At 54.7% G+C, this 24,530-nt stretch overlaps 11 protein-coding genes across 11 annotated transcripts; 6 read left to right on the plus strand and 5 right to left on the minus strand.

Annotated features, from left to right (window-relative positions):
* Positions 1–150: 150 nt before the first annotated feature.
* Positions 151–1,934, plus strand: CLAFUR5_01189 (T-complex protein 1 subunit epsilon; the record flags this gene model as incomplete). Its single annotated transcript, XM_047900337.1, has 3 exons — positions 151–169; positions 227–244; positions 313–1,934. 3 exons carry the CDS (start codon positions 151–153, stop codon positions 1,932–1,934), a joined length of 1,659 nt encoding a protein of 552 aa, XP_047756634.1.
* A 559-nt stretch (positions 1,935–2,493) lies between these two features.
* CLAFUR5_01190 (Major facilitator superfamily multidrug transporter mfsB) lies at positions 2,494–4,506 on the plus strand (the record flags this gene model as incomplete). The annotated part of the gene is made up of 1 exon (XM_047900338.1): positions 2,494–4,506. One exon carries the CDS (start codon positions 2,494–2,496, stop codon positions 4,504–4,506), a length of 2,013 nt encoding a protein of 670 aa, XP_047755441.1.
* A 240-nt stretch (positions 4,507–4,746) lies between these two features.
* CLAFUR5_01191 (putative importin subunit beta-4) lies at positions 4,747–8,234 on the plus strand (the record flags this gene model as incomplete). The annotated part of the gene is made up of 2 exons (XM_047900339.1): positions 4,747–7,142; positions 7,322–8,234. 2 exons carry the CDS (start codon positions 4,747–4,749, stop codon positions 8,232–8,234), a joined length of 3,309 nt encoding a protein of 1,102 aa, XP_047755440.1.
* A 256-nt stretch (positions 8,235–8,490) lies between these two features.
* CLAFUR5_01192 (2-oxoisovalerate dehydrogenase subunit beta, mitochondrial) lies at positions 8,491–9,681 on the plus strand (the record flags this gene model as incomplete). Its single annotated transcript, XM_047900340.1, has 1 exon — positions 8,491–9,681. One exon carries the CDS (start codon positions 8,491–8,493, stop codon positions 9,679–9,681), a length of 1,191 nt encoding a protein of 396 aa, XP_047755439.1.
* A 1,074-nt stretch (positions 9,682–10,755) lies between these two features.
* CLAFUR5_01193 (uncharacterized protein) lies at positions 10,756–11,329 on the minus strand (the record flags this gene model as incomplete). Its single annotated transcript, XM_047900341.1, has 3 exons — positions 10,756–11,026; positions 11,086–11,222; positions 11,279–11,329. The coding sequence occupies 3 exons, from the start codon at positions 11,327–11,329 to the stop codon at positions 10,756–10,758; spliced, it is 459 nt and encodes a 152-aa protein (XP_047755438.1).
* Positions 11,330–12,425: 1,096 nt separating this feature from the next.
* Positions 12,426–16,130, plus strand: CLAFUR5_01194 (uncharacterized protein; the record flags this gene model as incomplete). The annotated part of the gene is made up of 2 exons (XM_047900342.1): positions 12,426–12,712; positions 12,764–16,130. The coding sequence occupies 2 exons, from the start codon at positions 12,426–12,428 to the stop codon at positions 16,128–16,130; spliced, it is 3,654 nt and encodes a 1,217-aa protein (XP_047755437.1).
* A 334-nt stretch (positions 16,131–16,464) lies between these two features.
* CLAFUR5_01195 (Nucleolar protein 16) lies at positions 16,465–17,196 on the minus strand (the record flags this gene model as incomplete). Its single annotated transcript, XM_047900343.1, has 1 exon — positions 16,465–17,196. One exon carries the CDS (start codon positions 17,194–17,196, stop codon positions 16,465–16,467), a length of 732 nt encoding a protein of 243 aa, XP_047755436.1.
* A 269-nt stretch (positions 17,197–17,465) lies between these two features.
* On the plus strand, positions 17,466–18,782 carry CLAFUR5_01196 (Zinc transporter; the record flags this gene model as incomplete). The annotated part of the gene is made up of 2 exons (XM_047900344.1): positions 17,466–17,606; positions 17,667–18,782. The coding sequence occupies 2 exons, from the start codon at positions 17,466–17,468 to the stop codon at positions 18,780–18,782; spliced, it is 1,257 nt and encodes a 418-aa protein (XP_047755435.1).
* Positions 18,783–19,001: 219 nt separating this feature from the next.
* CLAFUR5_01197 (uncharacterized protein) lies at positions 19,002–19,924 on the minus strand (the record flags this gene model as incomplete). Its single annotated transcript, XM_047900345.1, has 3 exons — positions 19,002–19,185; positions 19,241–19,362; positions 19,412–19,924. 3 exons carry the CDS (start codon positions 19,922–19,924, stop codon positions 19,002–19,004), a joined length of 819 nt encoding a protein of 272 aa, XP_047755434.1.
* Positions 19,925–20,800: 876 nt separating this feature from the next.
* Positions 20,801–22,294, minus strand: CLAFUR5_01198 (uncharacterized protein; the record flags this gene model as incomplete). The annotated part of the gene is made up of 1 exon (XM_047900346.1): positions 20,801–22,294. One exon carries the CDS (start codon positions 22,292–22,294, stop codon positions 20,801–20,803), a length of 1,494 nt encoding a protein of 497 aa, XP_047755443.1.
* Positions 22,295–23,043: 749 nt separating this feature from the next.
* On the minus strand, positions 23,044–24,269 carry CLAFUR5_01199 (Guanine nucleotide-binding protein alpha-2 subunit; the record flags this gene model as incomplete). The annotated part of the gene is made up of 4 exons (XM_047900347.1): positions 23,044–23,391; positions 23,441–23,699; positions 23,749–23,906; positions 23,958–24,269. 4 exons carry the CDS (start codon positions 24,267–24,269, stop codon positions 23,044–23,046), a joined length of 1,077 nt encoding a protein of 358 aa, XP_047755442.1.
* Positions 24,270–24,530: the final 261 nt, after the last annotated feature.

Raw genomic sequence — 24,530 nt, forward strand, 5'->3', positions numbered from 1 at the left:
CTTGGAACGCATTCTTGCCCGCCGAACGAAGATACTGTCGGAGCATATCGAAGCCGGTGCTAGTCACTGTCCGGACTTGGTGGAAGACGAGGTGTTTGCAGTGAGCTGCCTGGCGGGCTTTTCTGTCGAAGAGACAAGGCGAAGGAGAGGATGGCTGCAGGTCCTATGCGTGAGTTGAGCACATGACCGTGACATTGCAAGTGAAGTGACACTGACAGATTTACAGAGCTCGATCTGAGCAACGGTATGCGCATACACAGCACAGCACAGCACGTGCTCCCATACGGAAGCTTCACTGACACCTTCACACAGCTCAGATCACCCAAGACGAGTCCGGCAGACCCTTCATTATCGTCCGTGACCAAGGCAAGAAGCAGCGGACGCATGGGACGGATGCTGTGAAGCAGCACATCCAAGCCGCACGAACCATCACTTCGATCGTCAAGAGCTCGCTGGGCCCACGAGGTCTCGACAAAATCCTCATATCACCCGATGGCGACATCACAGTGACGAACGATGGAGCGACCATTCTCGGACAGATGGAGATCAAGGATCACATTGCAAAACTCCTGGTGTCACTCTCGCAGTCACAAGATGCGGAGATCGGAGACGGTACAACAGGTGTCGTCGTTCTGGCCGGCGCGCTTCTTGAACAAGCCTCAGAACTCATTGACAAGGGCATTCACCCGATCCGGATTGCAGACGGCTACGATGCGGCATGCGATGTCGCAGTGCGGGAGCTCGACCAGATCGCAGACGTTATTGACTTCACCAAGGAGAAGACAGAGAACCTCTTCAAGGTGGCCAAGACATCACTGGGAAGCAAGATCGTCTCGAAGACACATGACCAGTTCGCGCAGATGGCAGTGGATGCTGTACTTTCCGTCGCCGATCTGGAGAGGAAGGATGTGGACTTTGAGTTGATCAAGGTCGACGGCAAGGTCGGAGGTGCTCTGGAAGACTCGTTACTGGTCAAGGGTGTCATAGTTGACAAGGACTTCTCACACCCTCAAATGCCTTCTGAGGTACGCGACGCAAAGCTTGCCATCTTGACTTGCGCATTTGAGCCACCGAAGCCAAAGACCAAGCACAAGCTCGACATCACCAGCGTCGCAGAGTTCAAGGAGCTACAAAAGTACGAGCAGGCCAAGTTCACCGAGATGATCCAGCAGATCAAGGATACCGGTGCCAACGTCGTCATCTGCCAGTGGGGGTTTGACGACGAAGCAAATCACTTACTCCTCACCAACGAGCTACCTGCTGTGCGATGGGTTGGAGGTCCAGAAATTGAGCTCATCGCCATTGCCACAAACGGTCGCATTGTGCCTCGATTTGAGGACCTAAGTGCACAAAAACTTGGCAAGGCCGGCGTGGTGCGCGAGATGTCCTTTGGCACAACAAGAGAAAAGATGCTGGTCATTGAAGAGTGCGCCAACTCGCGAGCGGTTACTGCCTTCATCCGTGGCAGCAACAAGATGATCATCGACGAGGCCAAGCGATCACTACACGACGCACTTTGTGTCGTTCGCAACTTGGTTAAGGACAACCGAATTGTATATGGTGGCGGCTCTGCCGAGATCGCATGCTCTTTAGCTGTCGAGAAGGAAGCGTCACAGACACCTGGTCTGGAGCAGTACAGTATGCGTGCCTTCGCCGATGCGTTGGATGCTGTACCCATGGCACTCGCAGAGAACAGCGGTCTCAGTCCTATCGAGACATTATCGGAGCTCAAAGCGCGACAAGCGAAGGGCGAGGGTCGAGGCCGTCTTGGTGTCGACTGCATGCAGACCGGTTCCAACGACATGAAGCAGCACTTTGTGATCGACCCCTTGATCTCCAAGAGACAACAACTTCTTCTGGCGACCCAGCTATGCCGCATGGTACTCAAGATCAACAATGTAATTGTCGCTGGTAGCGATGACAACGACTTCTAGATGATTGATATGAGGGCTTACGAATGACGCATTGGCTTGCTCTCATGCATAGCGATGGTGCGCCCAGCCTACCAGGTCTACCCTAGGTATGTACATCATATAGAGCCTGTACATGGTGACCAGACGGTTTCAACAGGAGTACGCTGCTGCTATGATAGGGCCGGCGTGTGAACCACACCCACAGACAAGCCTTAGATCGGCCGAGCAGCATACGAAGATCGGAAAGCACGGCACGATTGTGCCTGCAGGTGACCGATACCGTCTGCAGAAAAGCTGCCAAAAGATGCCGCTCGGTGTTAAAAAGGGCGAAAAAAATAAGCTACCCGCTGACTTTCATAATCCGTCCCTACAACACCTGATGTTCACGTATAGCATTTAGATTGCACTCTCCGTTTCCACGTCGTGGCAAACAAAGTCGAAGCAGCTGCCAAAAAAGCCCAACTCCGACATCGCAGCATTTGCGCCACCACCCCACGTAGATCTGTTTGGCAGATCTGTATATTCCAGGCTCCTAGTAAAGCGTCAGCTAATCTAGGCTAACCCTCGCCCATTGCTCTGAATGAACATCGACAATGAAGCCAGTCACAGGCCAGCATCCTCCTCCTCTTCTGTGCACGAGCTAGACAGCGCAGCCACCACCTTGCTTGTCAGCCCGACTACCTCGAAGGGGCACAGTTTCGAAGAGGCTCGTTTGTACACAGATATAGAGCTACATCGGCTTGAGGACAATATCCGCAAGCGAAGGCAGAGTCTTGACAGCGACCATGAACCTGACAGCTACGACGCAGCGTCGACAACCACAAACAAACACGGACACCTCGTTGCTCACGACACTGTCGCATTGAACCAACCTTCGGCGCGCGCGGCACACACACTTCCTGATAATGACGAACCGCCACCACCTTCGCAAGCTCGCGATGCCAACGCGAAATCACAGCCGGTGTCCTGGTCCAGCTTGCCTGAAAAAAAGCAACTGGCCATTCTCACGCTTGCCCGACTGAGCGAGCCTCTTACTCAAACTAGCCTACAGGCCTATATGTTCTACCAGCTGAAGTCATTCACTTTACCTGATGGTACTGCTCCCTCCGATAGTATCGTAGCAAGACAAGCTGGTCTCCTGGCTGCTGCCTTTACCGGGGCGCAGTTCTTGACCGCTATCATGTGGGGACGGCTTGCAGATTGGGAAGGTTTGGGACGGAAGCGGGTCATCTTGATCGGACTGTTGGGCACCGCCATTGGGAGTCTCGGCTTCGGATTCAGTGGTTCTTTCCCTGTCGCTATCTTCTGGCGAGCCGTGGGCGGCATGCTCAATGGCAATATGGGGGTGATGAGGACGATGATCAGCGAGATTGTAAAGGAGAAGAGGTTTCAAAGCAGGGCATTTCTACTCTTGCCTATGACTTTCAATATTGGAGTCATCGTGGGACCGCTTCTAGGAGGATTGCTCGCGGATCCAGCTGGGAGTTATCCGCAGCTTTTCGAACCTGGGAGTACTTTGGGAGGCGAACGCGGCGTGAGATTGTTCATGGAGTGGCCTTATGCTTTGCCAAACATTGTCAATGCGGTATTCCTATGTCTGAGTGCCTTGGGTGTCATGCTGGGGCTGGAAGAGACACTTGAAGGGCTGAGAGGAAAGTCGGATTATGGACTACGTTTCTCGAAATGGATTGCAGGAGTCTTGTTCAAGACAAGGACGAAGCAGGACTATCATCTCGTTGACGAACATGCTAATTCCAGCGACCTGGAGATGGACTGTGTGGACAAGAAAGAGAAGCCCCCGCCTCGTCAGAAGCTGCCTCTGCGCCGGATCTGGACCAAGAATGTGCTGTGTGTATTGCTCGCCCATGGCCTTCTTGCGATGCATGTCGGAACATTCAGTAATATCTGGTTCGTCTTCCTCTCCACACCGCGATTCCAACCTGCAGGACAGCACGGCTCTACTAGTGGCGACACTCTCAAGCTTCCCAAGGACTACAAACCGCATCTGCCCTTCACATTCACAGGCGGTCTCGCGTTACCGCCCCCAGCCATTGGGACAGCACTTGCCATTATGGGCGTCATCGGGATTACGTTGCAGCTCGTACTTTACCCACGCCTTTCATTCTCCCTTGGGACGGTCACATCCTATCGCTTGTCGGCTTTCTTCTTCCCAATATCGTATACTCTCGCCCCTTTCCTGGCGATCATCCCATCGACCCTGGCACCACCACACCAAGCCTCTGGCATTCTTGTCTGGAGTGGCCTCACTATAGTGCTGCTCATCCAGGTTGTAGCAAGAACTTTTGCCTTACCTCCGACTGCGATTCTGGTGAACAATGCGTCGCCGCACCCGAGTGTGCTGGGAACGATCCATGGCATTGCGCAGAGTGTGAGCTCGGCGACGAGAACCATTGGACCTGTGCTAGCTGGATGGATATACGGTGTTGGCCTTAACAGGGGTGTAGTTGGTCTGGCATGGTGGTGCATGGCAGGGGTGGCGTTACTCGCCTTGATAGCTGGAAGGTTCGTGCAAGAGGGTGACGGCCACGAGATCTGGTTGCCCGGCGAAAGGGAAGACGAAGACATAGGTTGAACGCTGCGGTAATATGCGTCGTCAAGTCCAGCAGACCACATCCGACGTGAAGTTCTCGTAGTCTGTGTCAAAGTCCAACCTCAGGCAGTAACGCCAAGCACAATGATGCAGGGATCGAGGACCCTGACGATGCTAGTTGTTAGCGTCTTCCAAAAAATATCTGTGTTTTGTTTTGCTCCTCTTTCCTCTGCACATTTCTGTCGCTCCTTCTCAGAGATAGCCCACTGTTCGTCTTCCAATATGGACGAGTCAGAGTTTGTGAGCTTGTTGTCGGCCTTGTTGGCGCCCGATACGGAGAAGGTGAAGGCGGCCACCAGCCAGCTCAATCAGAAATACTACAAATCACCGCAGTCGGTGACGGCGCTCCTACAGATCCTCATCAACCACCCCGAGGCGTCCCTGCGGCAATTGGCGGGTGTCGAGGCACGCAAGCTCGTCTCGAAGCACTGGGTGCAAGTCCCTGCCGACCAGAAGCCACAGCTGCGGGAGCAACTCCTGCAGAGCACCATCAACGAGGAGCAGCAGCTGCCCCGACACACCAAAGCCCGAGTCATCGCCGCAATCGCCAAGATCGATCTCGAAGATGGCGAATGGAGCGAACTGCCGGGCATTCTGCAGCAGGCCGCGACCAGCGAAACGGCCCGGCACCGCGAGGTCGGCGTCTACATCATCTACACCCTCCTTGAGACGATGCCCGACGTCTTCCAGGAGAACATGGGCTTAATGCTCACTCTCTTCAACCGCACCATCCAAGATCCGGAGTCAGTCGAGGTCAGGGTGAACACAATGCTTGCTCTCTCGGAGCTTGCCATGGTGCTGGATACGGAGGAGGACACCAAGAGCCTGAAGGCTTTCCAGAGCACAATCCCACACATGGTCAAGGTCCTGCAGGCGACCATTCAGGAAGACGACGAGGAGCATACCATGCAGGCCTTCGACGTGTTCAACAAGCTGCTGAGCTACGAAAGTGCCTTCCTCAACGCACACTTCGGCGACCTCATCCAGTTCTTTATGCAGGTCTCCTCCAAGACCGAGATCGACGATGAGGTGCGCTCGCAGGCGATCAGCTTCTTGATGCAGGCCGTTCGTTATCGCAAATTCAAGATCCAGAGCCTGAAGGTCGGCGAGCACATGACCAAAATGTGCCTGCAAATCGCAACCGAGCTCGACGAGTTACCTTCAGACGAGGACGACATCTCGCCCGCACGATCCGCGCTGGGTCTCCTGGACATCTTGAGCGAGAGCTTGCCTCCCAGTCAGGTCGCTGTACCGCTTCTCAAGGCTATCGGCCCGTACGTTCAGCACAACCAGCCCGAATACAGAAGAGCCGGCATCCTCGCCCTCGGCATGTGCGTAGAAGGGGCGCCGGACTTCATTGCCACACAGCTCAACGAGATCCTCCCACTCGTACTTAGCTTACTGCACGACCCTGCCACCAGCGTCCGGAGCGCAGCACTGAACGGCGTCTCTCGCCTGGCCGATGACCTTGCCGAAGACATGGGCAAGGAACACGCTAAGCTCATCCCGGCCCTTATCGACAACTTTGACAAGGCCGTACAGGGCATGCAGCAGGCACAAGAGGGATCGGACGAGCACGAACTCAACACCCACATTGTCAAGGCCAGTGCCGTTGCTGTCGACTCCCTTATCGAGGGCCTCGACGCGGAAGACGCTGCACAATATGTGAATCAGCTGGTCCCACGTTTCAGTTCGCTCATCGAGCACCCAGATCATAAGGTGCAAATGGCTGCTGTCAGCGCTCTCGGTAGTGTTGCGAGCGCTGCTGAGAGTGCCTTCCAGCCGCACTTTCAGCAGATTATGCAGAGCTTGTCCCGCTACATCGAGATCAAGGATAGCGAGGAACAGCTCGAACTCAGAAGCATGGTCATCGATTCGCTTGGCAAGATTGCCAGCGCTGTCGGCGCAGAAGCCTTCCAGCCTTACGTTCGCCCGCTCATGAACGCTAGCGAAGAGGGCTTGCACCTCGATCACCAGCGTCTAAAGGAGACGAGCTTCATCCTGTGGAGTACTCTTGCCAGAGTATACGAGGAGAACTTTGAGCCATTCCTCAATGGTGTGGTACAGTCTCTGTTCGCCTGCCTTGATCAAGAGGAGACCGACGGCGAAGTTCAGCTCGGCGAGGAAGCTTCAGATCTCATTGGTCAAGAAATCACCATCGCCGGCAAGAAGATCAAGGTTGCTGGTGCTGGAGGTGTCAACGAAGGCGACATTGCCGAGGAAGACATCGTCAAGGCTCTCATGGAAACCGAGGACGACGATGACGACGACTGGGATGACCTCGGTGCTGTGACAGCCGTCGCAATGGAGAAGGAGATCGCTGTCGAAGTACTCGGTGATGTTCTGACACACGCCAAGGGCAAGTTCCTGCCATACATGGAGAAGACAATTGCGACCACATTGCCGCTTCTCGAACACATCTTCGAAGGTGTACGCAAGAGCGCAATCAGTACTCTTTGGCGCGCATACGCCTGCATGTGGGGCCTAGCTGAGGATAATGGCATGCAGAAGTGGCAGCCCGGTCTTCCGCTAAAGGTTCAGCCAACCTCTGACCTCCAGAAACTGGGCGACCTCGTCATGAAGGGCACCCTCGCTCTATGGGAAGAGGAAATGGATCGGTTAGTTCACACCATTCCTTACTTTTACGATTTACATGATGAGAGCACTATTGCTACCCAGCTCACTCAGATGCTACGGCATATGCTGCTAACCATAGAGGCTGTTTCTGATATTTTTGCGGACTCACTGTTTTGACGTTGACCATCCTGCCAATGTACATCCGCTAACAGCTTCATAGGGCGACAGTGACTGAGGTCAACCGCAACCTGGCTGCCACTTTGAAGCTGTGCGGTCCAGCTGTGCTCGCCCCAAGTGGAAACGACAGCGCCACTCCCATCGAGCAGGCTACCGCCGCCCTCCTGCTCATTCTCCAGCGCGAGCACCCTTGCCAAAAGGACGAAGACGACTTCGACGAGCCAGCGCCCACTGACGGCGAATCCGCCGAGTATGACTGGCTGGTCGTTGAGACGGCTCTAGAGGTGATCGGCGCTCTCGGCACGGTCCTTGGCGAACAATTCGCAGAGCTTTTCAAGATTTTCGAGGGACCGATCATGAAGTTCTGCTCCTCCCAAGAGCGCTTCGAACGCTCTTCGGCAGTTGGTACCCTCGCTGACTGCGTCGAGGCCATGGGCCCGGCTTGCACGCCGTACACTAGCAAGATCATGCAGCTCCTACTGAAGCGCCTGAGAGACGAAGACAAGGAAGTAAAGAGCAACGCGGCATTCGGTATGGGCCTTCTTTGCCTGAACAGCACCGACGCCAAGACGATCTTGTCCAACTACAACACCATCCTCGGCCTGCTCGAGCCGCTGCTGCAAAATCAGAGCAACCCAGATGACACAGAAGCCCGTCTACTTGACAATGCCGCTGGCTGTGTCAGCCGCATGATCAAGAAGGCACCATCGAACGTTCCCTTGGAGGATGTTCTGCCCCGTCTCGTTGAGCTTCTGCCCTTGAAGGAGGACTTCCGTGAGAACGAACCTGTATTCGACATGATCATCGGTCGATACCAGGCACAGGACCAGACTATCATGAACTTGTCAAGCCAACTCTTGCCGATTTTGGAAAAGGTGATCGGTCCACCTGAGGAGCAGCTCAGTGAGGAGACCAGGAACAAGCTTGCCCAACTTGTGCAGCACTTGAGAGGCTAATGGCGAGACGAGCTAGCATAGCGTGGCGTTCACAATGATACCCTTAGAAATACTGTGCTTAGATGAATGAAGAACGATCAGATGATAAAACGATGGATCTCATTCCCGCTGTTTGTCACGAGCCGTTTTTGATCTTCTGTGCCAAGGCGTTGCCCGGCTTTACGGTTTGGTTCGAGGAATGCCGACTTTAAGCGAGTACTACATCTCAAGCAAGTTGCCCGGTGTTGCACGACTTCACACTGATTCTGCAACAAACATGAGCAAGCCTCTAAACAGTGGCGTTCGAGCTGCCACGCGTATATCACAATCACTACCACATGCACCACGAAGAAGATACGCATCACACCCGCCCAAAGCCCGGCTAAACATCCCCACAGACTATGGCACTACTCCGCTCCTCCACCACACCTCCAAATCCGCCCTCGCCAACCAAGAACTTCCCCAAGAGGCACGAAACGGCACTACAGATAGGAAGAATCTTTTCCAAGCCATCAATGGCGCTCTCTCGCACGCTTTACGGAACGACCCTAGAGTCTTGCTCTTCGGCGAGGACGTCGCTTTCGGCGGCGTGTTTAGGTGCAGTATGAATCTCGCCAGCGAGTTCGGCGAAGACCGTGTCTTCAACACTCCACTGAGCGAGCAAGGTCTCGTGGGTTTCGCAATTGGCGCTGCATGCGAGGGCATGAGACCTGTGGCGGAAGTGCAGTTTGCGGATTATGTTTTCCCGGCCTTTGACCAGATTGTGAATGAGGCTGCGAAGATACGGTACAGGGCTGGAAGTAATGAGGGAATGGATTGTGGCGGATTGACGATTAGGATGCCGAGTGGTGGGGTAGGGCACGGGGCGCTCTACCATAGTCAGAGTCCAGAGAGTCTGTTCACGCATGTCCCGGGGTTGAGAGTGGTGGTGCCAAGGAGTCCGACCCAGGCGAAGGGGCTGTTGTTGGCGGCGATTGAGAGTCCAGATCCCGTCATCTTCTTGGAACCGAAGATCTTGTATAGGGCTGCAGTGGAGCATGTGCCGGCTGAGGCTTACACATTACCATTGAGCAAGGCAGAGGTCTTGAAGAAGGGAAAAGATGTGACCATCATATCCTACGGCACGCCGCTCTATAGGTGCCAGGCGGCGTTGGCAGCAGCGGAGAAGGATCTGAAGTGCGAAGTGGAGCTGATCGATCTGAGGACGATCTACCCATGGGATAAGGAAACTGTCACGAACTCTGTGAACAAGACCGGACGCGTGATTGTCGTGCATGAGAGCATGGTGAACGCTGGCATTGGTGCGGAGGTTGCAGCAACGATACAGGAGAAGTGCTTCCTGAGACTGGAGGCTCCAGTTCAGCGAGTGGCGGGTTGGTCGACACATAATGGGCTAGCATACGAAGCCTTCAACTTCCCCGACGTTACCAGAATATACAATAGCATCAAGAATGTATTGGACTACTGAGGCAGCAGTAGTCTCGCCGATGGAAAACTCAACAGCTGGTGGTCGTGCCTATCTTCTCATCAGGCGGTCCTGCTGCGCCGAATTGTAGCGTGCATATCTATGTTCTCTTTCTTCATTGAAAAGAATGAATTGAACGGATCGTGTGGGCCATCATAACAGCAGTTTCACTTCATTCGTCGAAGCCATCTTTGTAGCGCATGCCCGTCTTACCGCCCTCTACCATCAGATCCATCGACCTTCCTGAAATAGTACCAACATCATGCCTCCTAGACATGACCTAGGCACGGATCAGTATCTCAACACCAAGTAGTGATCCTTTCCGCTACAGGAGCACCTATCAGCTCACAGAGTATTGGACGACCATATCAGACTGTATGGCCTTCGCAGGCAAATGCTAGGTATGCCGTTCCTGACATTAATACTGCAATGCTGATTCTCCTCCACCAACGCCAGAGTCCTTCTCCCGGCGTCCTCCAAGTACCTTGACCTCATCGTCCTCTGCGAACGCAAGAGTTTCTGGCATTGCGACTGGTAATATGACGCAGAATTCCTCTTGAGCAGCCGGTAGTCCTGTGGCCACAACAGGACTGTGCGAACCATGTTCAGGTGATTTAGGATGCTACTGTAAGAAGCAGAAGCGGATTGGATCGGTGATGGATCAGAAAGCCGCAGGGACCGAGCAGAGCAGAACATGCTGGAGCGATACGGCCTCGAGAATTGATGTCCGTAAAGCTGTACGTTGCAGGCTGAGGCATTGCACCACGAGAAGATGGCTAGAACCATCGAGCATTGGACTGTTGGAACGAGCCACGGGTTGCATCCCTTCCATAACCATTCGCAAGACTATGGCTTCTCCCAACTGAAGCATTGAGATCAGATAGAGTTCCAGCAGGCCAGCGCGCCGTGGTGTGGTGTACTCCGCTTCCTGCAGGCACTGACACCAGACATTTCTCAACATGACAAGATGTGCTCCGGGCAATCACAAAGCTTTGCGCCAACTATAATGGGTATCATTAGTAGCCTGTAACCACACATCAAACACAGCCCGCCGTCATAACACCTTCCCGTAGTCTTTCAACGCCCCAAATCCGCCTTTCCAGACTGTGCAGGTTCACGAAGCACGCTGATGGGTGTAGACAGTGGTTCCTGAGGCAGATGGACTTGCTCCAGACCAGCCGCCTGAACACTCTCTAGCCAGGCGGCTTCCTCGGCCTCTTGGTCGACATCGACACCGCCATGGTCGTTCCCTCTGTCGCGTGCTGCATCGGCTGGGTCCGCGTTGTTGGATCTGTGATGCTGAGGATGTAGCTCGGCATAGCTCGGATGTTGGATATCGATCATTTGGCTTTGTCACATGAGCAAGGTGTGGTATAGTCGGAGCATAGCAGTAGCAGTAGCACTCACTCTGCCGCGTGTGCGGTGATGCGCTCCAGCGCCTCCCGCTCTCTGCTCAGCTCTTGCTCATCAGGCTGTGCGTAGTGGCTGTCGTCGATGGCGCCATAGGACGGCTGTTCGGAGTCGAGGATGCGGTCGAGGTCGGCCTTGAGCAGGCGAGGGTCAGCTGCAGTGGACAGTGAAGAGTGTCTGTTTCACTCACCTGCTGCGAGGAATGCCGGTCACGGCCAAGACACGATGCACAGATGCCCATCCCATCGAGATTGAGTGCGACAAAGAATGTGACGACAGAGAACGTCGCAGTCGCAGAGAACGTCGCAGTCGCAGAGAACGTCGCAGTCGCAGTCGCAGAGAACGTCGCAGTCGCAGTCGCAGAGAACGTCGCAGTCGCAGTCGCAGTCCGCAGTCGCAGTCGCAGTCGCAGTCCGCAGTCGCAGTCGCAGTCGCAGTCCGCAGTCGCAGTCGCAGTCGCAGTCTCAGCGTGCCGTCCGCATGAACACTCCCGACCACCCTGAAACACCAACACCGCTCTCTCCACTTCATGCACCAGCAACGGCCTGGACTTCGCCGACGACTGCAGCCTTGTCCCCAATGGCACGTATTAGCTCGACTCGGCACATGCATGTAGACGATGTAGTGATATATGTGTGCTGTAGTTCTACCTGACATAGCACATCACAACCTCATCCTCAACACATTCGGCGCTGACCGAGATATGGTACCTTTCTACCAGGAGCAGACCCATCTTTTGCACGCCGCCAGCAAGCATCTTACAGCACTATGCATGTCTACTCCCCACAAGATGCAACACTGTCTCAAGACGCGTCGCGGGACTCGACATTCCTCGGCACGACCTCTCGAAGGACTTCACAACGTGACTGCGAGTGACGTTCTGCAAGGCTCGTGCTACCAACTCTTGAGGCTTGACTCCAGTAAGGGAGATCGGAGATCTTCGCTCATTTGCAGACCAACCCGCTCCCTTGGAATGGAGGTCCCCAACGTCAGGTAAGTCCATACTTGTGCCCTGCCTTATGGCAGGTCAACCACTCGACCGTGCGCAAGGTCGGCGTAGTCATTTGGAGCGTCGTTGCACACCTCCTTCATGGTTACCTGCAGCAGAACATCTTCGTCTGCCAGCCTCTGCAAGGCAAGAACGCGATCCAAGTTCCTGGTGGTCAGCCTGAGGCTGATCTGCAATGTGCTGGACTCGCTTTTCAGTATAAAGACATTACACCCTCTACTCCGGTCGAATCTCTTAACGCACTCACCAAACACCCAAAGGCCACTCGCTTGTGCTAGATCTAGACTTGAGCGCTTGCTGCCCATTGTTTAGCGGCGGCGCCTCCAGAATGCGCTCACTATCAGCGCTGGCCTTGGGCCTTGCCCTCTTTGACCTTTCCACAGCTCGCGCTACCACCGGACCAGTGCAGGAACTTGAAGAGCAACCTAACACTGGCCTTGTCGGCTGGATTAGTCGTCTCTTCAAGAAGGACATCGAACAGCGTGCGGCTCTCGACAGATGTGTTGTCGACTCTTACTACCACTTCGTCTACAACTCGACCTTCGGCGGCAACTTCTGCCGAGCTTTGATAGACTACCCGAATGTTACCGTTGTTGAGGACTTTCAACCAGTCACGTAAGTACGAGCGGCCGTCGAATCGCTGCGGATAGCTGACCTTACTCAAAGCACCGTCACCACAGTATTCTCCATTCAGTCAGGGGTCCAACGCACGACCATCCGTACAAGACCTGTTGTTACGGTCACAGTCACCGCTCTTGCAAGTCCTGTATCCAAACGCGACATTGTACCAGACGGTCTCGTCGGCAATGGCTTTCTAGCTTATAGACAAGCGGCAGAAGCAGACGGTAATCCTGTTCCAGGAGATGCTGTCATGTCAGCGGCTTTCGTCAGCGCTTGCGGCTGCCAGTCATACGCTGGCTCTACCGTCAGGTCTACAAGGACTCTCGAGCCTCTGGTAGAGACAGTCTCCGCGTTTGACCGGACGACCACGACAGTCGCCACCACTATTACTGAGCCAACCAGTACAGTGTACATGACAGTACCGGCAGCGCAATCACCACCCGTCAACGAGGAGCCGGCCGCAAGCGCGGAGCCCGCTGATGCTCCCTCGACTGGCGGTTCTCCAACTTCTGCAGCTGAACCTGCTGATCCAACTGCGCCTGCCTTCAGCTGTCCCGAGGACGATAAGAGTATTGTCAACCAGCTGGTCGGCTCGCTCCGCTACGACTACCTGATTCTTTGCGATACCGATCTCACTGGTGGCGACGTCTACGATCAGCTATCGTACGGTACTTATCCGGAATGCGCTGCCGCCTGTTCTGTGGGTGACACGGCCCTTGGTCAGCCCATCTGCGAAGGCTTCGTGTTCTACGACGCACGGGAAAGCAACAACTGTTTCTTGAAAAATACTACTGGTAGCACTGTACCAGCTCCAGGTGTCGATAGTGGTCTCCTGCAAGCAGTCGCCCAAGGCATTTCTGAGTCCAACCCTGATGGTGTCACCACAGAAAAACCCCCCTTCCTGGAAAGTGCAACAATACCAGCTTCCGAGCTCAGCTCCTCTCTTGCCTCGATACTCTCCAATAGCTCAACGTCTATTGCCGTGATCACTCCTGGTCCTTCGCTAGTGCTGAGCGGTCGTCTGCCGGCGGCTGCTGGTGCCACGTACTACTCCACGTATGTATCGGGCGGGTCGACCTTCAGCACCGCCACAGCCTATTCCACATACCAGAGCACGAATGGTTCGTGGTATTACACTTTCTATACCTCCTTCAGTCAGGCGTGGACTTCGGCCACGACGGTATACGCTAGCTCAGAAACCAGCACGGCGATTAGCAACTCTACCAACGTTGGCACAACTATCGAGACCGGCAACAATGGGGAGTACTATGTTATCAGCACCACCAATACGACCTATCATTACCCAGGAGGCTATAACGTCACTGAGATCATCGGCAACGCAACTTACGATGCTAACAATACTCAAATCTCATCTACCGCAACCACATACTACTTCACGTTTGAGACAGGCGGCGCCGGAGGCGGGAGTGGCGGGGGCAATGTTGGCAGCGGTGCTGGCGTTATTACTTCCACATTTCCGGCCTCAACGTCCACTTCGCTGTCATCCGGTGTCAGCATCGTTGTCATCAATGGCGAGACTCAGTTCATCACCTATGGCGGCGGCTCCGGCATTACTCAACAGACGCCTGCACCTGTCACACCGCAGCCATTGGTCATCACCAACACCTATGGTACCGCAGGGAGCTCTGGCTACATCGTGTCGGGCATCAACGGACAGGGCTCTGGAGGTGGTGCAGGCGGTGCTAATGGCACCGGAGCGTCTGGAAATGCATCACCTACGCCCATCTCCTCAACTGTCGTGTCTGGAGCGACCTCGGGAGAAAGTGGGACTGCTCTTTCGGGCGTTGTATCAAGCGCGCCATTAACCCCAATCTCTTCGACCATTGTATCTGGAGCAACATCAGGAGAAAGCGGGACAGCTCTTTCGGGTGCTGTATCAAGCGCACCAATGACTCCGATCTCGTCGACCATTGGGTCTACCGGAATCAGCGGTGAAAGCTCGACTGAAGGCTCGGGGTCCATTCCACCGTTCTCCAACTCGATCAACTCACGATCCGGCACCCTGCCTCCCTCAACAGTGTCAGCTCTCACACCAATATCATCAACCGTTTTCTCGACTGGAACCGGTGGCGTCAGCTCCACTGGCGGTCAGGGCAGTATTCCTAGCTCGGGCTTCGCACCGTCTTCTGGTCTGACACCTCCTTCACCCTACTCGTCCAGCATATTTTCAACAGGCACCAGCGGTGCCAGCTCCACACTCGCTTCGGGTGTCGTACCATCTTTAGGCACGATCGGCAGTACTGGATCGCTTCCGTCCGGCACTGGACCATCCCCAATCTCTTCGGCGGTGACATCTTCTGGCACAAGCGGAGCTAGCTCGACTGAAGCCTCTGGTGCATCCCCATCGTCAGGTTCTCCATTCACCAACTCAATCGACTCCCGATCGGGTAGTCTGCCACCATCATCAGGACTGCCATCGCCTGGAAGTGTCGCACTAGGCACTGGTCCAACCTCGTATCCGAGCAGCGCACCCTTCACCAATTCGATCAATTCTAGGAGTGGCACTATACCACCGTCATCAGGAGTGCCACCTACTGGAAGCATTCCATTGAGCACAGGTCCTTCTTCGTACCCAAGCAGCGCATCGTTCACAAACTCTAACAACTCCACATCTGGCACGTTTCCCCCTGCGTCCGGACTTGTGCCCACCAGCTCTCCCTCCAGTGGCGTGCCCTTCACCAACTCCTTGAACTCTCGATCGGGCTCTCTTGCGCCATCAAGCGCACCATCTGGAACCGGGTTTGGCCCATCTTCTAGCTGGGGTACTGGCTCAAGCTTCTTCTCGACTGGCTTCACCGCACCATATGTCACTGGCTCAACGCTCTCCGCACCACCCGAAGAGTTCACTCAGTTCATCGTATACTCGGTGCCAAGCAACTATGGACCACCAGAGAGTCTTCCCGGAACAGGCTCTTCGGGTGTCCCATTCACAAACTCTCTCAACTCTCGATCGGGATCGCTCCCTCCATCCGGTACTGCCCCATCAACCGCAAGCCTCCCCATAGGTACAGGTTCTGTACCAGCTTCAGGGTCCGCGCCACCATCGACAGGCTCAGTACCCACAGGAAGTGTCCCTCTAAGCACAGCACCAAGCTCACCTTCGAGCGGCGTGCCTTTCACCAACTCCATCAACAGCCGGTCTGGTACCCGCTCAACACCCAGCGGCACCGCTCCCGCCTCATCCCCAGCAACGACATTCCCGCCCTACCCAACAGCGGCGACAAGCTGTGTGACCAGCATCCTGGGCACAACCACGATCTTCGTGACCGAGACTGCATATGGCTGTTACTCGAACTGTGTGCCCGGTGGTGGATACGGCAACAATGTGAACACTTTTGGACCACCTTCGTTTGGTGGCGGTGGCCAAGGAAGCGGACGAGGTCCCTACTAGTCGCTGGGCGACTACAGGGGGAGAAGATGAAGGAGCGTTGATGGAGCTGACGGGACCTGGATTTACGAATTAATGGCAGCATTTGGAGTTTGTGACAGGCGTCTACTGTGCAAAATATGATCTGATGGGGACAAGACAGGAAGGAGATATACGAGCCGTCTATAGAAAGGAAATGGAATCTTGATCACAGCCTGTCCTTCGTGTCCAGCCTCTCGAATGTGCCAATAGCACAACGAGAAGTGCAAGATACTTCGAGAGGACATGGTGGGCTTGGTAGAGGAAGAAGCCTTCGTGCTCACTGGCTTGACCTGTCATTTTCGTGGATGAGGCTCTTCTAGGCCCTTGCTAACTCAAGCGTTCCACCATTCTCCCTCCACTTTTTGATCCTCTTCTTGATGTCGCCCTCACTCCGTTGCATGTAATTGATCCTATGATCTCTCGCCATCTTCCCGTAGTCGTCCCCGTACTTCCTCACCAGCTCCTCCACAAACTCTACCTCGCCATCCGGCATCCTCCTCTTGAACTTCTTCGCAGGTCGGTTCGCCGCCTCTTCTAACCTTCGTACGGTCTCTGTCTTGCTTTCCTCGTCGTCTCCTGCTGCACCGCCAAATCCGTCTGTCGCGTGCTGGTTCCGGTGATTGAGAACTTCGTCTTCGGAGTCGTCGGAGTCGAGATGGTTGAGGGGGTCGTTCAAGGGATTCGAGCGGACAGTGTTGCGGCCGTCGTCGAGGACTCGGAGGATCTTGCCAGTTTCTGGATCGCGCTCGATCTTCGCTTCCGAGACGTCGAGTTGTTCTTTCCGTTTCGAGGCATTCGCAATGTGCAAGGCATCACCTGCTCGCGCGGTCTCGTCGAGGACGTCTGACACTTTCCTCTCTACGCCGCCAGTGTTTTTGTTGAGCTTTGCGGTCAGGCCGAGTCGTGTGTAGTTTTGCGCCAAAGATTGCGACTTGTCCCAGTTCTCGGCGATGATGGGGTTGGTCAGGATCTTCTTCTTGCTCTTGGGCTTTTGGCGGACTTTGTTGATGCCCGAGCGGTTCTTCTTCTTTTGCAGTTCGCGGCCCATGACGTGATTGCGGTGGTGTGTGTTGGAATTAATTAATGTTCATCATCATCAAGGCTGCGATGAGAATCCAGAATTGTCTGGAAGCCGCAAAGTGCTCGGCTCGGTGGTCGGACAATGCGCTGCCGATAGAACTAGGTATCACCCACTCACCGTATCAGATTAGATGATGTAGATGACAGCCGTGCGTGCTTGGGCACACTCCTGGCCAGTGGCCACTGCCTCGAGCCCTTGAACTTGACAAGACGCATACAGTATACACTTTGTTGCCAATGTCCCCAAGAAACTACACACTCGCCGTGTTCGCGGCAGCAGCTCTGCTCTGTCTTGCCTACGCCGAGCTCAGGCCCAGAGTCGTCGACACACCCAATGCCGGGTTGCCGAGCACCCAGGAGATCGAGGCGCAGCTCCAGGTACAGCATCCCCAGTCAAGCGTACATCAACCTTGCCAAGCTAACAAACACACCCTCAAGCAATGTCCCATCATAGAGTCCCTCGTCGCTCGCAAAGCCATCCACGAGAAGCATGAACTCTCCGTCCTTCAACGCAGCTTCGCGACCCTCTTCCCTTTCACGTCGCCGGCATGGAACGCACTCATGGCCACCCTCTACATCAGTGGCCCGCCAAACTTCCTCCTCGCACTATGCCCTACCAACATCGATCCCAGCAGCTTGAACACCATGGTCGCCTTTGCCGTCGGAGGACTGTTGCGTGACACACTCTTCCACCTCCTGCCTGAGATCTTTCTGGGTGACGTGCCGGAAGGTGAGGCCAGAGCTGTGCTAGTGGAGCCGAATAAGAATCTGCTGCTTGGTCTCGCTATCATGGTCGGCTTCGTCACGTTTGTGGCAATGGACAAGGGACTCAGGATTGCAACTGGTGGAGCGGGACATACGCATGCCCACGGAGCAAGCCGTGACAAACCCAACGGGCATGTCGGAGCGCAGGCCTCTTCGACTGGCGCTTCTGCGAGCGCAGGAGCTGTCTCTGTGAGGCAGCGCAAGCAGGACCAGACCAACGAGAAGGATGTTGTGCCTGCAGGCATCCAAGAGGAGCCGAAGAAGGAGGTCAAGCTTTCTGCCTATCTGAACATCATCGCCGACTTCACGCACAACATCACAGATGGACTAGCAATGTCTTCGTCGTTTTATGCTAGCCCGACGATCGGTGCTACCACCACTTTGGCCGTCTTCTGTCACGAGATCCCTCATGAAGTTGGAGACTTTGCTCTGCTGATACAGGGAGGCATGAACAAGCGGATGGCGATGGGTCTCCAGTTCGTTACTGCGCTTGGTGCCCTTTTGGGTACCTTCATCGGCATCGCTGTTCAGGAGCTGGGCGGTAACGCCGCAGGCGTGGAGGCTGTAATCGGCGCTGGCAACGTCGGCATCTTCGGGACGAGTCTACAATGCGGTGACATGCTATTACCTTTCACTGCTGGCACCTTCTTGTACGTAGGCACTGTTGGTGTGATACCCGAGATGCTGGAGACCGGACCGAACAGGTGGAAGGAGCTTCGAAATACTGCGACGCAGTTCGCTGCTATGGCTGCTGGTGCGGCCATCATGCTGGTCATCTCCTGGGAGTAGCTCTGCGGTCGAGCCGCGTTACTCCGAATCTATCCAGGCTCCTTCTTCGTGCAAGTGCTCAAACTGTGGGTCAGTATCTTCCGTTCGGGTAGAGACAGCGCTCCATGCTGTGGTAGCCCCTCGCGCCTTTTCCACAAATCTGCTGCTGCTGCTGCTGCTGCTCTGCTCTGCTGTCCATCCCGCCGCTGCGGTCCGCCCTGATCGCTGGAAAGGCCTACCTTAGACGCGCGATTCAGCGCGTGGTGGAATCTCCACCACCTTGGCGCGCATCATGCCGCTACGGGTACCTTTGAATGACACCGGCTCAGAAAGGTCGAATGGGATGACGCCGATGCGTCCACCGCCTGGGCACTCAGTTCCATCCTCCAGCGGGTTGTCACCAAGCGCACCCTCCATGCTGTAGCTATATGGAAGTTAGCAACACAACAGCGAGATGCGATGATGCATGAAGCGCTTACAAGAATCCTCCTGGCCAGCGATGAGTCGTGTCAAGCATCTTCCCTCCAGCCTCCGCGACCATGCCCTTGAGTTTCAGCTCCGTATCGCGGTAGCTGTTGCCATCGTAAACGTGGATGGTGCACTGCGACGTGTCAGTGTGATACCACCGGATCACAAATGGCTAAACTCACGCGGAAGTGCTTCTCATCAGCATTGCGCGAAGTCACAGAATGGAAGTCCTCGGCAGTGACTGGGTGGCTAGCAAGCGGACTTGGAGGCAAGTCATCGAAGCGTGTGAAGCCAAGTGAGCTAGAGCGGCCAGGGACGAAGTAGTTTGGCGAGGTGGCTGCTGTCTGGGGCGACGATCCCTTGGAGGTGATGTAGTTGACAGGTGAGCCACCCTGAACGAGCCTCACATCAGTTGGCTGGCTGATCGATGGGGAGTCTGAGCGGATGCCATTGGGTCCGTAGCGCCGGCGGAAGCTGGCGAGGCGCGTAGCAAAAGAGTTCTGGCGTTGGACTGGGGAAGTGTCGCTGCGGCGGAGAGTACTGCGTGGAACGAAGGCGTTGGAGATGCGGCTGAGACCGGTGGCATTGTTGAGATCGTGAGTGGCGGCTACTGAGCGTGGACGATCACTGTCGAATGGAGAGGATGCGGTAGAGCCATGGCCGGTCTCACGTGAAGCAATGCCGAATCTCTTCATGCTGATGGCGATGCTGTGAGTGTATGATGGAAGCTGTAACGTATGCTGGAGGTGGCCGAGGTAGCAAGCGAGGATGGTAGGTGAGAACAGGTGGTGCGAGCTACTGGATGTGTGGTGTTTTGAAGGGAAAGCTCAAGAGTGGCCGGCCGTTATATGCCAAGCGATTTCACCTGTGCAGCGAAAACCCTTGCTAGCGTACTATGCAGCTACAAGGATTCGGGCGCACCACACAGACACTTCACTAAAGTGAAACGAAGCTCTCGCAGTATCTCTGAGGAAGCACACAGAGCAAGCTCACCCGTGGTAGCCGTAAGCTGTGCCATTGGAGCACGATATCACATGTCAGGCAGCCACTTCGAAGGGAAGTGAATGCTATCGTGCCCTCCAAGGAGGTACCATGATACTGGAGCACTGGGCAGAACATCTAACACGTTGCGGCATGTCTTGGAGCATACGGGCTTTAGGTGAACCCGTATCGAACACTGCGATGTGACGACAGCAGCGCTCTTGTGATCACATCTCGATAGACACACTTCTCGGTCACAGTCAATACAATGTGAAATTGCTATGTGCCCAGAAGGCATTTAGCATTCTCCAAACGTGCTAATGGTACACGCGTGTGTGTGACCGAACGCAGAAGCATTGTGATCTCGAGCTATATAGCAAGTGTGCCTCAAATCATGACTCGCATATCGCCGGATGTCACTCTTCAGGCCAGCACAGTCTCTCCTCCCAGACATATCCTCCGCCGCTGCTTGTCCGCGTTGCTAGTCGTGCTCGCTTGACCCGCCGTATGGGTTCATGTAGTCATCCTCAGGAAACCAAGGTCTCTCCTCATTGTCCTGTGGTCGCGGTTGCAGTCAGCGAATGGTTCGGTCAATCTCTCTTGGCATCCAGATGTTGTTCTCCTACCCAGTCTCCAGTAGATCCAGTCGAGCTCGAATCGAACGATCGCCCGGGATGATCTTGTGCGGCAGCTTCCTCTCGCACGCATCTCGTGCATTGACATGGTCCGTTAATCCATTGCCAGAATCGATCTCTCCTCTCGTTCAGAGGCTTCTCGTCCATGAAACCATCATAGCAGACGAAGAGCTGTTCGCCCTTTGATACGTCTTGGGTTGTGACCATGTGCATTGTCGTGTGATCTTCATCCCTCCTGAACCACGAAACGTTAGGCTCGCAGCTGTGGTTGAAGAGGGAGAAGAGCTGGTGCACTGCTGCGGTGTTGGGATCGCTACAAAAGTTATTGTCGACTCGTGCTTTGATCGTGAAGTACGTCCAAGTATCGTAATTGGGATTCGCGAAAATGTCGATACCCATCTGTTGGAGGAAGTCGTTGATCACCGCAATGTCGTCCTCCAGCGAGAAATCCGCGGACACCTCTCCATAATTCGGAGTCAGTCGGACGGCTAGTGTGTGGTCCAGAGGATGTTCAGCACCATCGATGATAGAGGCAAAGAAGAATTTGCACCTTGTAATGATCTCCGCAGAACTCTTCCCGCAGCGGTCGCGTATCCAACGCATGTCGTGGTCGGTGCTATCATTCGCCGAGTTGGGATGTAATTCGTCGAGACAGCCAAGTCCAACGTAGAGATTAGCCAGGGTGCCGTCGCTGCCAGGGCCGTTGCAGCCCCATGTACGTGTAGTATCAACTAGGATCGTCTCGCCTCTTCGAATGTCTCGTGCTGCGAAGACTCCTAGTAAGTCGGCGCCTTCTCGCGCACCCACGCCATGACCGAACGCGTATCGCTGGACGATGCAAGGAGAGTCGATTGGACAAGGGGAGTGAATCGGCGCACTCTCGAACTTCTCATCCACTCTGTCGTCCTTAGAAACGGCAAGCTCCAGGTTGATGGTCCGCAGCAGCTCATCGCTTCTCATCCTGTGTTCCTCTTTCATCCACGGATATTCCTTGGCAATCATCCTACCTTTGTGGCTGTTGGGAAAGTAATACAGATTGTCCGTGACCACCTTGTCTGCGGCTCTCTGTACGCTTGCCAGATGGATCTCCTGATCATCGCGTTCCATCTCCACATACACAGCATCGACAGGCTCGGCATCCTCCATCCAAAAGCCCATTCGTTGTCCAAGACGAAAGCCAGGTCGCTGTTCGAGATCTACCAGCAGTTTCCTCGCAAGTGTCACGGCTTTGAAGCCGTCACCAGCGGCTAGCTCGGGATAACGCAAACGGGCCAGGATTTCGCTTCGTTCACACCAAGATCTTGGATCGTAGGGAAATTGTTTAATGATCTCCGTCTGCTTGTTCAATGACTTAATCAAGCCATTCACCTGTGCTTCGGAATGCTGCTCGTCGCCGGGCCGCCATGGGCGAGCAGGTACCCAATTACTAGCATCGAATGGCTGGTCCATGCCGAGAAGTGCCCCGTGTACGTTATGGATGTTGTGTTTGTGTTGCTGGAAGCAGGAGTCCGGGCCAAGAATATTTGTACGCTGGTACTGGATACAGGGATGTGGCAGGTGCCGAACCGCTGTCATGTGAAAAATAGCAGCGCTCTTGTAATAGATTCAGCTAACGCATGGACCTCTAACTTGCTTCACATGTCTCACTTCCTGCTTATCCGTCTGTCGTGAGGTGACACTCACGATCTCACATGCAACAAGGACGGGGCACAATCTCACAGCATGATTAGAATTCCGTGATGCATTCACAAACCTCCCAAGAGTGCGCCAGTGAGGCCGACCATCTATATGCTCATCTGAAAAGCCGGTCAGAACAGAACGCCCAGGTGCAAAGTCTGCACCATTGGGTGGTGCGTGTCGCCGCTGCCTGCAGAAAGCATTTCCTAGATGCAGCTCCTCCCTCATTTCCACAAGCAGATATAGCATCCAGATGATCATAAACGACCCCCTTCACAAAAAGATACTCCGGAGCAATGGTCTCAAAGGTGTCTCTCATCGCTATCAGTGCAGTTCGCGTTCTTTCGCTCGTACCAGTCGACTCCGGTTATTCGCCCGCTTCGTGATCGTGCTAGGTACTACAGGGTCGAGTCAGAATGCGCTGCTTCTCCGTGCTTGAAGGCATGTGGCAAAAATAGGGCTGTTGTGACGTTGAAAATTCATGATAGCGGTATACAGTGTGCGAGCAGTAGAACGGCATCTTACAGCATCAGGTTATGCAAGTTCCGCTGCACAATCATGTCCTGCACACTCTTCATCGTCTTATCCAGCAGATTCGTGTCGGTAGCGTTGGTGAAGTGCACGTAGGCATCCTTGTCAGGATCTCGTACAAGGTTGCGGAACTTCTTTGCGAAGAACTGAGCGCCTGCCTCGGTGTCCCTGTCGTTGCCTGTGTAGTCGGGAAAGTGATCCGCGATTCGTGCTGCGCCAGTCTCGACCTTCTCGTTGAAGAGGTCGATCTTGTTCAGAAAGAGGATGAGAGCGGACTTCTCGAAATACTTCGAGTTGGCGATGCTCTCAAATAGCATCAATGCTTCGTGCATTTGGTTCTGCAGTGGATCAGCTTGTGCCACACTCATAGCCGGTGAACTGACTTACGCCATTGCGGTCTTCGACCAAGACATGGTCAAAGCCGCTGATTGCAACCAAGAAAAGTACCACTTGGACGTTGTCGAAAACGTGAATCCACTTCTTCCGCTCTGATCTTTGTCCACCAACATCGAACATGCGGTACGTCAGGTTGCCGGTTTCGAAGATGGTTTCGCTGATGCCGGTCGTCCGCAATCGTGCTCGTAGGATGTCTTGATCGGTTGGCAGGTAGTCTTTGGCGAACAGCCTTTCGATTTCGGAAAAGTAGCTGGAGAATGGTCAGTCCTGGCAGTTTGGTCGGCAACCGAGCCACTCACTATGTCAGGTTGTCATGTAGCGCGTATTCGTTGCCTTTCTTGATCGCAGCTTGGACCCCCTGGTCCTCCCATAGACTTCTGAATGCGTTGAGGCAGTCAAGTGGCATGGGCTCGTCCACTCCGATGTCAGGGTCGGCCGCGACTATCTCTGCGAATCGCTGCTTCGTGGTCAACTGCGGGGCGTTCCAGCGCATGCCGGGAACACTTACGATGTTGTCGTTGTCAGCAAAATCTACCTCCTGCTCCTCCATGGCGCCAAACACGACTTGGAACGCGTGCAGGAGGTTCTGAAAGATGGTGACCTTCCATTGTTTTCGTTCTTGTGTCGAAAAGCCCTTGGTGTGGATCAATCGCATCTGCTTGAGCACCGTCGATTTTCCTGACTCGCCGGCACCAAGTAGCAACAGTTTCACTTCCTTCGCCATCCGCTTCTGGTCCTCGCGCAGCTGCTTCTCAATCGCCTTGCTCTTCTTCGCCTCCGGGTCCTCCTTGCTGCTGCTTCCGAAACACATGATGACCATCCACCGCTTGTACGCTTAGAGGTGGATCACACGGCCGAACGGCAGCTCGAGCAGTGGTATTCTGTCGCCGTCGCTGCTGCAAACGTGGAATAGGCTGTCGCGCCCAATGCCGCTTGATGCTGGCTGTGTTGCTCGTACGAAGCCAGGGAGGCTGGGAGCCGTATGGTGATGCGATCAAGATGCGGTGCGACACTCTTTCGACGCTGAGTCGTCGTGATTCCTCGGAGCAAGGCAGAAGGGGCGGAGTATCGTGCTGTGTGA

Source organism: Fulvia fulva, chromosome 1 (genome assembly GCF_020509005.1).
Source record: "Fulvia fulva chromosome 1, complete sequence".
NCBI lineage: Eukaryota > Fungi > Ascomycota > Dothideomycetes > Mycosphaerellales > Mycosphaerellaceae > Fulvia > Fulvia fulva.